The following is a 12,182-nucleotide window of genomic DNA, read 5'->3' as shown; positions in this document are numbered from 1 at the left end:
TGCAGGTGTTAATTGATTGATTTTGCCTTGCAGTGTTTATTAATATTTAGTTTGCTGGATTACGAGTCGCCTACGCATGATTCCATTCGGTATCCTTTATGGGCGGAAGTGATTGGCTGGATGTTTGTCGGTTTAAGTTTAATCTCAGTTCCTACGTTTGCTATTTACGTTATTTTAAATACCGAAGGGAATACCATTATCGAAGTATGATTTTTGTTTTCTTTAAATTATTAATCGATATTCGATACCCACCTAGAGGCTAGATGTGCTGAGGTGGTTTAATATTGATCGTATGTATTAATCGTGTGTTTTTTTGTTAATGTTCATGTAGAAAATATGGAATTCGTTGAAACCCAAATTGGACGATTATTGCAGTCATCATTCGGATGATTCGCATAACGAACGTAAAGATGTCCGAGAATTGGAAACGTTGATCGAATTCAAAGTCGTCGATAATAATAACGTCGATTTGAAAACCACCTCGACGTCGACTAACCACGAACAAAATGCATAATTACCTACATTATTATAAATAACGAGTCGTTAATGATATCTACCTATTTTTATTTTTATTTCTTTCTTTTTTTCAAAAGTACCTAAATTATAAGAACTGCCGATTATTACAAAAGAAGAGAAAAAAATTCAAAAATTACCTACCTACATTTTTATACATATAGAAATTTTATTTGTATTTTATTGATTGTTTGTTTGTGTGATTACCTACCCGAGTACCTATATTTTGTAATTTGTAGTATGAGTATTTATGACGATGAATTTTAATAAATGACAGATCATTAAATGGAATAAGATGTTCCGTGTTGCTTCTTCATTTTTGTTTTTCATGTTTGATTGAATTTTAACCCCCCCCCTCCCTTCCATGAGTTTTTTTTAATAAAAATAATCTGAAATTCAGATTTGGGAGGTTCAAAAACATATATTTCGATATGTCACACGATATAAAAGATAATTTTGAAATTTTGCACCTCCCCCCAGAAGCCCCTTGAGCGTCTTTTTTAAAAATAATTTCAAATTCGTGCACAGCGAGCTCAAAAACATGTATTTTGATATGTCACACGATATAAAAAGTCGTTTTGAATTTTTGCACCTCCCCCCCCCCCAGAAGCCCCTTGAGGGTCTTTTTCAAAAACAATATCAAATTCGTGCTCAGCGAGCCCAAAAACATATATTTTGATATGTCACACGATATATAAAAGGTCAGTTTGAATTTTTGCACCTCCCCCCCCCCAGCTCATTGAGGGTCTTTCTCAAAAATAATATCAAATTCGTGCTCAGCGGGTTCAAAAACATATATTTTGACATGTCACTCGATGTAAAAAGGTCATTTTATCGAGTCGAATGAAAAACGATCACTTTATTAGAAATTAATCGCAGTTTAATTACTCCATCGAAGAAAATCGTCCAATATTTAATTAATAATTGATCAGCGATCATGACAGAACTCAAATTTGAGGTAAGTGACTCAAATTTATCGAGTACAGCCTTCACTCGAGCTTAAAACACAAATTAAATACGAATCGTACACTTTGAATCGTCATTTTGACATCGAATAATTAATTTAACGCTAAAATAAACATCACTATCGAATTCCTCGTACCCGAAAACCCTTATATCGACATTTTCTGCGAAAAAATTCGTCGCTAAATCGATAAAATCGTAAATTTCCGATAAAAAATATCCGAAATTAATTTTTAAATAAACGCCTAGCGCCATCTATCGGAATATCAACGAACTACGGCGTTCTGTGTGTGAAATTCGAAGCAGCGCTGTCTGTTCCTCTGGTGGCGAAAATAGGAAGTTCTTTTGTTCTCCTAGAAAAAGTAACTTCAAACGTTCTTTTTCCTTCGAAAATGATGAATACAAAAGAAGTTCCGATTTTGACCGCCTGCAGCGCTGCTCTGAAAATCGCTCTTTGTTTACTGGTTGTTTCACTTTTCGCCACATAGATAGCGCTGCGATCGCGTTTCGAGAGTTTGGCTTTTTTGGTAAAATTACGGTATTTACGCGGTAATTACGAAAATTAAATGAAGTAATGAAAAGGGGTTGTTTATCACTTTTTGAACCAGCCAATCAGCGTTCGAGTTTGAAAATTCGACGATTTTAATAAAATTACGGTAATTACGTGGTAATTTGGAAAAATTGTTTAAAATCGAAAATTTCGTGAATTTTTTGCAGGATTTTCGTGGATTTTGATTGGTCGATTCTGCGATCAATCAGAACTCGAGTTTTTTAAGGTTGAATGAGTTGCATATGCGTATATTTGCAGGCGAATTCATTTTTTGAGCAAATATGATCGTATTTTTACGTAAATTGAGTATTTTTAATCGAGTTCTGAGTATATGACGAGTTTTTGAGCAATTTTCGAGTGTTTTATGTCGATTATTACTAATTCGAGGTCGCTGAACCCGAATATGAGATCGGTTTTGAGTTGAATAGCTCGGTTTTCGAGATACGATGATTCGGATTTACAGAAATGAGCATCGAATGAATTGTTGACTTACCTGAGTTAGTAATACTTACTAATTTGAGGTCACTGAACCCGAATATGAGATCAGTTTCGAATCGAATAGCTTGATTTGCTAGATACGAAGTTTCCAATACTAATAAAACAATGTCGAATACTTTCTAATTAAAATAATAAAATAAAACAACCTCGCTGGTAAAATAATTCAAATATTTATATTCATACGAATACAACAATTTCAACGATAAAATCACTTGTTCGTCTCGGACGTATATAAAAATAAGAAAAAAATTAGGTACAAAGGGGAGATAATAACCTATACATAATGTGGAATACTAATCTTCGGGTACAGTACATCTCACACGAATCAACAAACTAAAAAACCATCATCACTCGATAAAAATTTAAACTCTTTCTCGACAGAACAAAAAAAAACGAAGAAAGAATGCCATAAGTAGTACTTAAACGAAGGAAAAAAAACACATAAAATAATACCAATCACAGAATACAATATTACTTAAAAAATTTGAGAAGACGAAGAGAGAGAAAGAAAGAGAGAGAGAGAAAAAAAACAAAATACAATCTAAAAAATACACATAGGTACACGTAATTATAATAAAATAAACTATCTAATATAACGACGAGTTAAATAATCATTCGTAAGGAACTTAGAGGGAAAAGAGATTGTTCGTTAAAAAACAAGCACGAGTACACACGTACCAACTTACGAATACTGTTTGGTAAGTAAATTAAATAAAAAGACACTCTCGTAACAATCACAACAGGCGTGGAATATTCCACCTTTTTCATTTTCATCTCGATATCCACACCATTTTTCTAAGGGAAAACAAAAAAATCCATGGACGGAGTATTTCACAAGTTACTAAAAACGAAACAAAAATGATAAAAAACACACAAAAGAGAGCAATCGCGCCACTCAGAGCAACATTTCAATTAAGTAATCTTTCCAAGAAATAAGTACACGAAGACAGGAAGACGAGGAGGAGTTCTCATATGACAGTGATTTCAGGCATATCCATGCCGATTTCCGTTTGTTGACATTCCATGATGGCGTTCAAAGTTTTGAAAACGTTCTCTGGTAAGTGATCGAGTAACATTCGAGGCATTATTCTCATCTCCAAGAAATCTTCGCAAGTTGCCCAACGCATTTCGAAGTCGTCTCCGTTGAGTACCTTCAGTTTTCTGTAATAAGAAATGATGGGAAAATTATTGCATAAGAATTCATGCATATGGCAAGGAAGAGTAAGTCGAGAGAAAAGCAAAAAAAAAGGAACACTTACTTGGCTGCTTTTCGTTCTTCTTTAGTTTTCTTTTTCCTCGTGACATGGACAATGTTACCAGGCATGTATAGTCGAGTCTTGCAGAATCTTCGGGAAACAACTTCCTGCAAAGATGAGTTGAACACAAGACATTAGAAATTGTATGAAGCAGAATTAAGGCGAGCAATGCAAATGTAAAATGTAAAATAGACATAATGAAAAATAATAAACTAGAAAAAGGGTTAGAGAATTTCAAAATTAGAACCTGAATGAGCTATCATGAGTATTGCTAGAAAACAAGGGGAAAGAAAACACTGACTAGACGCAAACATTGATCAAAAAAATTCTTCAGACTGAACATTGGAACTGAAACCAACTAATCAGGGGGGTGGGGTGGCAGAATCAATGGAGAAGGAGAACCTTGTCAGGTAAAAATTATTAGGTAGGAACAAGCCAACCAAGCACTGCATGAAACAGCTAGACAATTTTATAGCATGAGAGAAACATGTTCCTATCCATAAACAAATCACAAGAGAAATGGCAATTACAACCTCCCACCATTCATTGCCAACATATTCACAGATAATCCTGAAACCAAACTGAAATTTTGACTCCCCACTTCTCAACAATTTGGCTCCGAACAAGATTTGAAAAAAAAGCAAAACACAATTTTTAAAAAAAACACACACACAAAGCAATTTTGAAAAAAGAAGCACAATGCAATTCCGAAAATGAAAACGCGAATTTAAAAAAAAGCACAACGCGGTTTTGAAAAAAAAGCACAACATGATTCCAAAAAAAGCACAATGCAAATTTGAAAAAAGTATGAGTTTTTGAAAAAAAAGCACAACGCAATTTCAAAAAAAGCACATTGCGATTTCAAAAAACAAGCACAATGCGATTTTGAAAAAAAGCAAAACGCGATTCCGAATACACTACGCTATTCTGAAAGCTCCAGAGCACAACGTGATATATCTCAAAAGCATCATGCAACTCCAAAAGCACTACAGTACTGAGAGAACCTCTTGGGAGCACAGCAAAATCACAAATCACTGGTGGGTTTTGATTCAGAACAGGTAACCGCCTGCTTTAGATGTCTATAGGTACTGAACATGTGTAAACAAAACACCTGCAGGTGTTCTAAAATTGAACAATGGGAAAGATAACACTGAAGATAAGAATATTTTACGACCACCCCTGCGGTATTACATTTTAAAACTGATGCTGGATTCCCTTTGATAAATATGTATAACACCACAGGGGTCGGCTTTACTTTTGATAAAATCTTATCAATTGTTCAATTTTGAAAAATAATTTCGAAAATTGAACAATAGAAAATACTATTTTACACCTCCTGCGGTGTTACCTATTGTCGGCTTTGCTTTTGAAAAAAGAAAATATTTTACACCCCCTACGGTGTTGCATACTGTCGGCTTTGCTTTTGATATGGCCCTTTTCCCCTTTTTATTCTTTTTTTGGTACAAATTTTTGTAATTTATTGCAATTACTCAAGAAGCTACTTGAGTAATTGCAATTATAATTACGGTGTTCCATGATTCACGTTAGACCACATCTACATATGAAAATTTCAAAAAATTGGCCCATCCATCTGAGAGAACATTTTTTGTTCTAATGAATTTTTTCATTTTCAGAACAAAACCAATAGTGTGCTATGCACACTAAAAAGTGTTCAAAACATATTAAGAGACTAAAAGTAACTAATAAACCAAAAAGGATTAGAATTCAGTAAACACTTTGCTGATATCAAAAACCAAAATGTGGTGTGTGACATAGGTAGTCAACAAGGCAAAGGAGCAGTTGATCACTGACAGTGAACTAGGCCATCCCTACTCTCTGATATTTTCACATCACTTATACCAATTACCAACCCACAATGCAATACCATACTGTACTAAGAGGGATAAAAGAAAAATTCTACTGCCCAGTTGTGCCAGCCACTGTGGGCCATCTATCACCCTACAGTAATTACCTATAGATGGGCCAAATAACCACGGCCAGGGTGGAGAAAGTCCTCAAGCAAGCTGAGAAGGAACTAGAAAAGAGACTCCCAACACTCCAACTGTGGAAAAATAGAGACCCAATGAAATGGGATCTTCACCCTGGAGGAAATAAGAGGATGATCTGATGAGACAATACATACATGCAGTTTACCTTGACCCATTGTGTCAGCGGCAAGCATCGACCTTTTATTCCTTATCTGGACCGCTATTCCAATCAGAAATCATAAGAATGTTTGATGCAAACCTTCAAATTGAGTTTTCAAAGAATTTAATGGCACCCTCAACGTGCAGTTACCCTTACCAAACCCTCAACCCTGTGCATAATCACATGTGAAAGATGATAACTTTCAAATCTGATTATACACAGGGTAAAGTAAGAGATGAGTTTGTGCAATGCACAGAGGCATTCTTTACAAACTTGATTTGGAATGTTTGCATCAAAATGTACCATTGGAACAGGGGTCCAGATAAGGAGAATAAAAGGTTGATGCAGTTAAGACTTCAGGATGTCCAGGGGCATTGCACTCATGTTCAAATGAGCCTTTTTTGGTAACCAGGACACTCAGAGGTTGAGAGGTGCTAAGGTTGGTGATTAGTAGTCTAGCTCAAAAAATATGGAAATTACATCCTTCATCTTATCACCAAAGAACAGTACAACCAAATAGGCAAATACTATCAACTAACAATACTGGCAACTTCATCAAAAAATGGTGTTTTATCCTCCTAGCGGCCTGGCATGTAACTAATGCGTGAGATTCAACCCAGTTATGAACCAACCAATCAGAGCATTTTTGATAAGAGTTAGTTTCAGTCCAGGGAGTTCAGATCACGCTTTTGCTGCAACAAAAACACTCAATGTATTTTAAATGGAGTTGCCAGTATTGTTAGTTGATAGTATTTGGTACAACCATACAACTATAAACCTACAATCAAAGATTTTGTAACAACAATAAAAGCACTTGCTGCCAAATGAAATGCGACCAACTTGAAATCAAAAAGATAGCAGTTCCGAGACTAGGGTGCAGTCTTGATAAATAGAGTGGCCCACAGTGAAGCAATCCATCACTGAATGCTTCAAGGACCACTCTGTCACTGTCAGAGAATGCACCCAGAAGGAGGAACAGCTTCAATCTTGATCAAGACATCAACCCACCATCGACCTGAAGAAGCCCTATAAATAATCCATCAAGATGTGTTACCTCAAGTTGTAAATATAGTAAAAGCTCGTTATAACACTCTTGAAGGGACCAAAAAAAGAGCATTATAAGCCAAAACCAAAACTTGTTATAAGCAAAAGTATTGTTTTAACGCTGATGAGCATTATACTGCAAATTCTCATTTTAAAGCAAAAAGAGCATAATAAAAGAAGTGGAAACATGAACTTCATTTTCAAATTTGAACAACAGTTCCAGTTGGAAATGAAAAAATCTGAAATTTTGCTTTGATTTTGAGTGCACCTTCTACGTCGAAGTCATCACCTGTTATGCCGAAATCTTCGACCAAATCGAATTCGAAAAGTTCGCCGAAATCATCAAACAGTTCTTTGCTTGAGAATGACGAATTTGATGACACTAACGATATTATCAACAAAGATCTAGAAGAAACCGAGCTTCTGTCTAGATGGAGAAAATTACGCGACAACAATCGTTTGAATTGTTTGAAATCTCAAGACGTCAATGATCACGCTAATTGCGTTGAGATTGAGATTTTCACGGCTGAAATAGAAGCTTCACCAAAATCGTACGCGGAAGCTGTTCGAAGCCAACCTTGTTCCAATTCGAAAGATCCTATCGACACCACGATCCGTTCCATAGCTGCTAACGATGCGCCGGATTTGCATGAAGTTGCTTATCCGAGTTCATCGCCGCTATCAAAGCATCTTTAACATTGACCAAATTCAAAGGAAACATGATCGACGTTCTTCATGTTCATACAGAGCAGTTTTTTTTTATTTTTGCTCGATAATTCTCAAATTAGGGAAAGTGTTAAAAATAATGTAAAATTCGCGTATACATTGTAATCGTTTATTTACTTCGTAATTACTCGTAATTCGTTGTATTATCTAGATACATTGTATAGTTTACATTTCTGAGAAGTCAACAAACATCAATCCTGACTTTTAGATTTTTCTATTCGAATATCAGTTTTCGTATTCGATCAAGTATTACAGTTTTCTCGCTAACGTTCGCATTATGGCAATTTTATATCCGTTTAATATTTTGTTCGATTAGTGTATATATCTTTGTATTAGTGTAAATACGAGTATGTTCAAATACATTTTTATTTCGAATTGTGCATCGTATTTCATTAGTACTTACCTACCTTTTTTGTAAGAATTGTAATCAAGCTTCCTTGTATTAAGGTTTGATAAGGTTATCAAAAAATCTTACTTTTTTTGGCCAAAATTGAAAATAAGTTTTACTTTGTTTGTATAAAGTATAAACCAATACTGTTGAAAGTTGAAAAACAGATTTTTTGGGCAAAATTTCGCCATAAATTTTTTTTTACTTCTTTTAAAATCAGAACTGCAAAAATTGCAACAACAAAAAAAATGTGCTTGTGGTCAAAATTTTTAAAAAGTGAGAATATTTTACATGAAAGTAAGCTTTTTTGTTGCAAGAAATTGGTTTTTTGTTGTCAAAATTATGATAAAAAGTCAAAAATTTCTTGTGGTATCCGAAATTTTGTACTAACTGATCTCATTATAAGTGATTTCCACTGTATACTTGTATGTATGTCATGCTATATGTGTTGCTAAATTTAGTATGCCATCAATATTGTAATATTGTACATATGTACATACATATTTATGCTAAACAGACCAATTTAACTAATCATAACTATTTTTCCTAAATTTTTAAGCTTAAATTAAATTATTTGTAATTAGTTTATACTCTCAAGTCCAATGTGAGCGGCTGGTGAAACGCCCTTAACAAGTGCACTGGACGCCTCACAAAAGTCTCGCCATATCCAAAACTCTTGCAATGCAAAGGGGTGACTAACACTTGTTGACCCCCCCCCCGGCCCCCTAGGCACCAAATTCTCCTCCCTAAAATCCCTTTGGCAACCACCTAGGGGGTATGGGTCGTGGTGGACAACCCGAGGGATAAATTAAAATATTATATTTTATTTAGATTTAGTCTTGGATTCAAGATGTAAAATAAATGTTTTTTTAAGGCCCCCCCCCCCGGCACCTCAAGTGTCCGGAAACCAAAAAAAAGATCAAAAGTCTGATTTGATTAAATGTGATAAACCTTGATCTGCCTAGATCTGGACACGGGATCAGTGACCAAAGAACCATATTAGATTCATTATCATTTCATGAAAAAAGAAATCTTGACCAAAGTTATGCACCACAAAATCATAAACAAGAAAAACGTCTCATTTTTCAGTCATTCTAAAATTATCTTTAGAGACACTGAACCCATATACTCCATTAGTATAGTAAGATTAGCATTCAGAAGAACAGATGTATGTACTTACATGTTGCGGATGAATCGGGGTAATATCATAAGACGTAGAAGGACCACCATTGGTTAACAAAGGAGAATGCCTATCTCTGGTGGAAAACACTGGCGTTCGAATACGATCCGATTTCCACGTCGATTCCAAATCTCTCGACGGAACTCCAAAGAAAGCATATCCAAACCCGTTCAAAAATATTCGATACTATACAAATACAAAACACCAATTAAATTCTCACATCAAAAAATCAACTCCAAAATAATAAAAAATCCGAGCTAAACCTTACCTTAGGCAATCTACAAGCATGCAGCACATGCATCATATTGGTTCTCAGATCTTCAACAGAATCGATACCGACTCTCATGACTAAATCGTCTCCAATACCGATACTGAAGACGAAATCTTCGCAATACTTGGCCAACTCTTTACTGACCATACCTCCAGGACAACTGAATCCGTAAACTTTAACATCTGGAAACTTGGGTCGCAGCATACACCCTAACAAAGTACCAGTTCCAGCACCCAAACTGTGACCTGCAAAACATCACCATTCAAAATTACTAAATTTATTCTTCAATCGCATAAACAGATATCTAAATTTCAAGCGAAACAGTGCAAGTGCTCGAAGAACAAAAAAAACACGACGAAGATGAGGTATGTAATGTAAGCTAAAGCGATAAACTTAGATAAGTGTTAGGTACGATACTACACAACTAAAAGCATTACCAGTTATAACTAATTTGTATTCGGGGTAGATAGCGTAAGCTTTATCCAGTACTCCGTAATCTTCTAATTCTTTTTTAATATATTTCGCACTGGACAACATACCTTTGTGAGCCTTTATAAGAAATCACACACAAATTATACGCAAGTGCAAAGAAAAAAAATTAATTAAAAAAGAAAAAAATGTGTAAAAAAGGTTATATACTGTACGTAAGTATTAAATAAATAGGTAAATGAGAAAAATCATAATAATAATATAGTGTAGGTAAATTATTATTTTTCTATCAGTCTGGTGCATTGTCGGCGATTGTGTGATTCACTGGACAACGGACAAGTGCGATAGAAAAAGAAGATAGGTAAATATGTATTAACGAAATGCTTACCAAGCTTCCGGTAGGTAACCCTTCGACGTGGAATTTTTCAGGCGTTGCTGTCAAATCGGTGAAGATATCACGCATTGATAACGAGCCTCGTATACATATTAATATAGAACTAGTCTTATGATCAGCTAATACACAAAATGGTAACTGGAAATAATACAAAAATCATTATCATTATGCCCAAAAAACATTTTAGCAGGATGTTTTATCGAAAGGTCCGAATAATTTGACCAGAAAAAGAGTAGGTGAAATTAAACCTCACAAATGCACCTTCAAATTTAAAAATCTTCAAGAATAGCTACATAAAATAATGAACAAATTCAAGGCATGGAAGTGATTCAAGGTGTCTGAAGCCTTCTAAAATTATTTCAATTGCGGCAGGAGGGGTTGAAAAGGGGAACAAAGAAGAGAAGGCCGGGTTAAAATTTTCATTTTAAGATGAATATTTCCATCTTCAAAAAAAATCCAAAGTATATGAAAAAAAGTCAAAATTCTGAGTGAAGGGGATTTTGGTCTTTGACAATTTTAGTGAATAAGTAAAACTTTTATCAGGGAACACTCTCAATTTTTTCATTTTTCCAGAGCCTTAGGGAGGGAAGTCAGGACAAAAAAAAAACATTTTAAAAAAACTTTTCGAAATAAATAATTTCGGTTTTTGAAAACATTGGTCAACAAGCAAAATTATAAAACATGAGGGGATAATTTCAAATTTTCCCAATTTTTGTGTGTATGTGTGTGGGGGGGGGGGAGGTTGTTGGGAAAGAGGTAGGCCAAAACCACTGATTTAAAAAAAAAATGGAAAAAATGACTTTTAGGAAATTTTGATTTTTGAAAATTTTTAGTAAACAAGCATAATTTGAAAATATTAGGAAATATTCTCAAATTTTTTCATTTTTTGTGGGATGGTGGAAGGAGGGGAAGGGGATGAGTCAGTCCAAAAACACTGATGGAAAAAAAATGGAAAAATACGATTTTTTTGATTTTTGAAAATTTTGCTTAACGGGCATACTATTTTTAAAATACCAGGAAATAATTTCAAATTTTTCAACTTTTTGTGTGGGGGGGGGGGTGAAAGGAATTAGTCAGGTCAAAAACCGTGATAGAAAAACTGGGTAAAAGACCATTTTTTTGATTTTTGAAAATTTTGTCAAACAAGCATAATTTCAAAATGTATCAGGAAATGTTTTCAAATTTTCATATTTTCTGTATGGAGGGGGGAAGGGGGAGGGAATGAGCCAGGCTAAAAACACTTGTAGGAAAAAATAAAACATGACTTTTTCAAAATTTTGGTTATGAGCAGTTTTGATCGATAAACAAGCAGGACTGAGGACTTTCAATAGGAAATATATTCAAATTATTCCATTTTTTGAGAGGGAGAGCAAAACAGAGCATCAAATCAAAAATTTTTCAGTGGGTACAACATTTTTTCATTTGCAAAGAGCAAAAAAAAATTCCAAAAAAAAAAATAAATTGATAATTTCCAAGTTGAATTTAGAAAAAAAAATGACACGCAAAATTTAATAAAAATAAACCTTTGAAAAAAGAAGCGAATAAATGAGAAATTTCAGCGTTCAAATTGGAAAATTGAAAAAACAGAGCTTTTTACTAAAAATCATTTCTAATCAAAATTTTTCTAAGTATTAAAAAAAAAAAAAAAAACAATATCAAGAAAAAAATTTTTAAAGTGATAAATGAAAAATTGTAATGTTAGTTTGAAAAAATGGACAAAATCTCGACTTTCAAGCAGAAAGCAGAGCGAAAGTAGGCAAAGCAGGATAATTAAATATTCCGAAATTTTAACAAAATCGAGCAAAACTTGAATAAAATTGCA

At 34.2% G+C, this 12,182-nt stretch overlaps 2 protein-coding genes across 2 annotated transcripts in view; one reads left to right on the top strand and one right to left on the bottom strand.

Annotated features, from left to right (window-relative positions):
* Positions 1-814, top strand: part of LOC135833720 (sodium- and chloride-dependent GABA transporter ine-like) — a 67,459-nt gene extending 66,645 nt beyond the window's left edge. The window contains exons 10-11 of the mRNA XM_065347475.1: positions 34-204; positions 332-814. Coding sequence (XP_065203547.1) covers positions 34-204; positions 332-514 — 354 coding nt within the window. The 3' untranslated portion in view covers positions 515-814. The remainder of the gene's footprint in view (positions 1-33; positions 205-331) is intronic.
* Positions 815-2,678: 1,864 nt separating this feature from the next.
* Positions 2,679-12,182, bottom strand: part of inaE (inactivation no afterpotential E) — a 79,343-nt gene continuing 69,839 nt past the window's right edge. The window contains exons 9-14 of the mRNA XM_065347483.1: positions 10,355-10,498; positions 9,975-10,086; positions 9,535-9,782; positions 9,267-9,452; positions 3,784-3,887; positions 2,679-3,685 (exon numbers count right to left, since the gene is read on the bottom strand). Of these exons, the coding sequence (XP_065203555.1) occupies positions 3,493-3,685; positions 3,784-3,887; positions 9,267-9,452; positions 9,535-9,782; positions 9,975-10,086; positions 10,355-10,498 (987 nt within the window). The 3' untranslated portion in view covers positions 2,679-3,492. The remainder of the gene's footprint in view (positions 3,686-3,783; positions 3,888-9,266; positions 9,453-9,534; positions 9,783-9,974; positions 10,087-10,354; positions 10,499-12,182) is intronic.

Source organism: Planococcus citri, chromosome 2, assembly GCF_950023065.1.
Source record: "Planococcus citri chromosome 2, ihPlaCitr1.1, whole genome shotgun sequence".
Classification (NCBI taxonomy): domain Eukaryota; kingdom Metazoa; phylum Arthropoda; class Insecta; order Hemiptera; family Pseudococcidae; genus Planococcus; species Planococcus citri.
The sequence above is the reverse complement of the archived record's forward strand: the minus strand, read 5'-3'. Positions and strand labels throughout refer to the sequence as shown.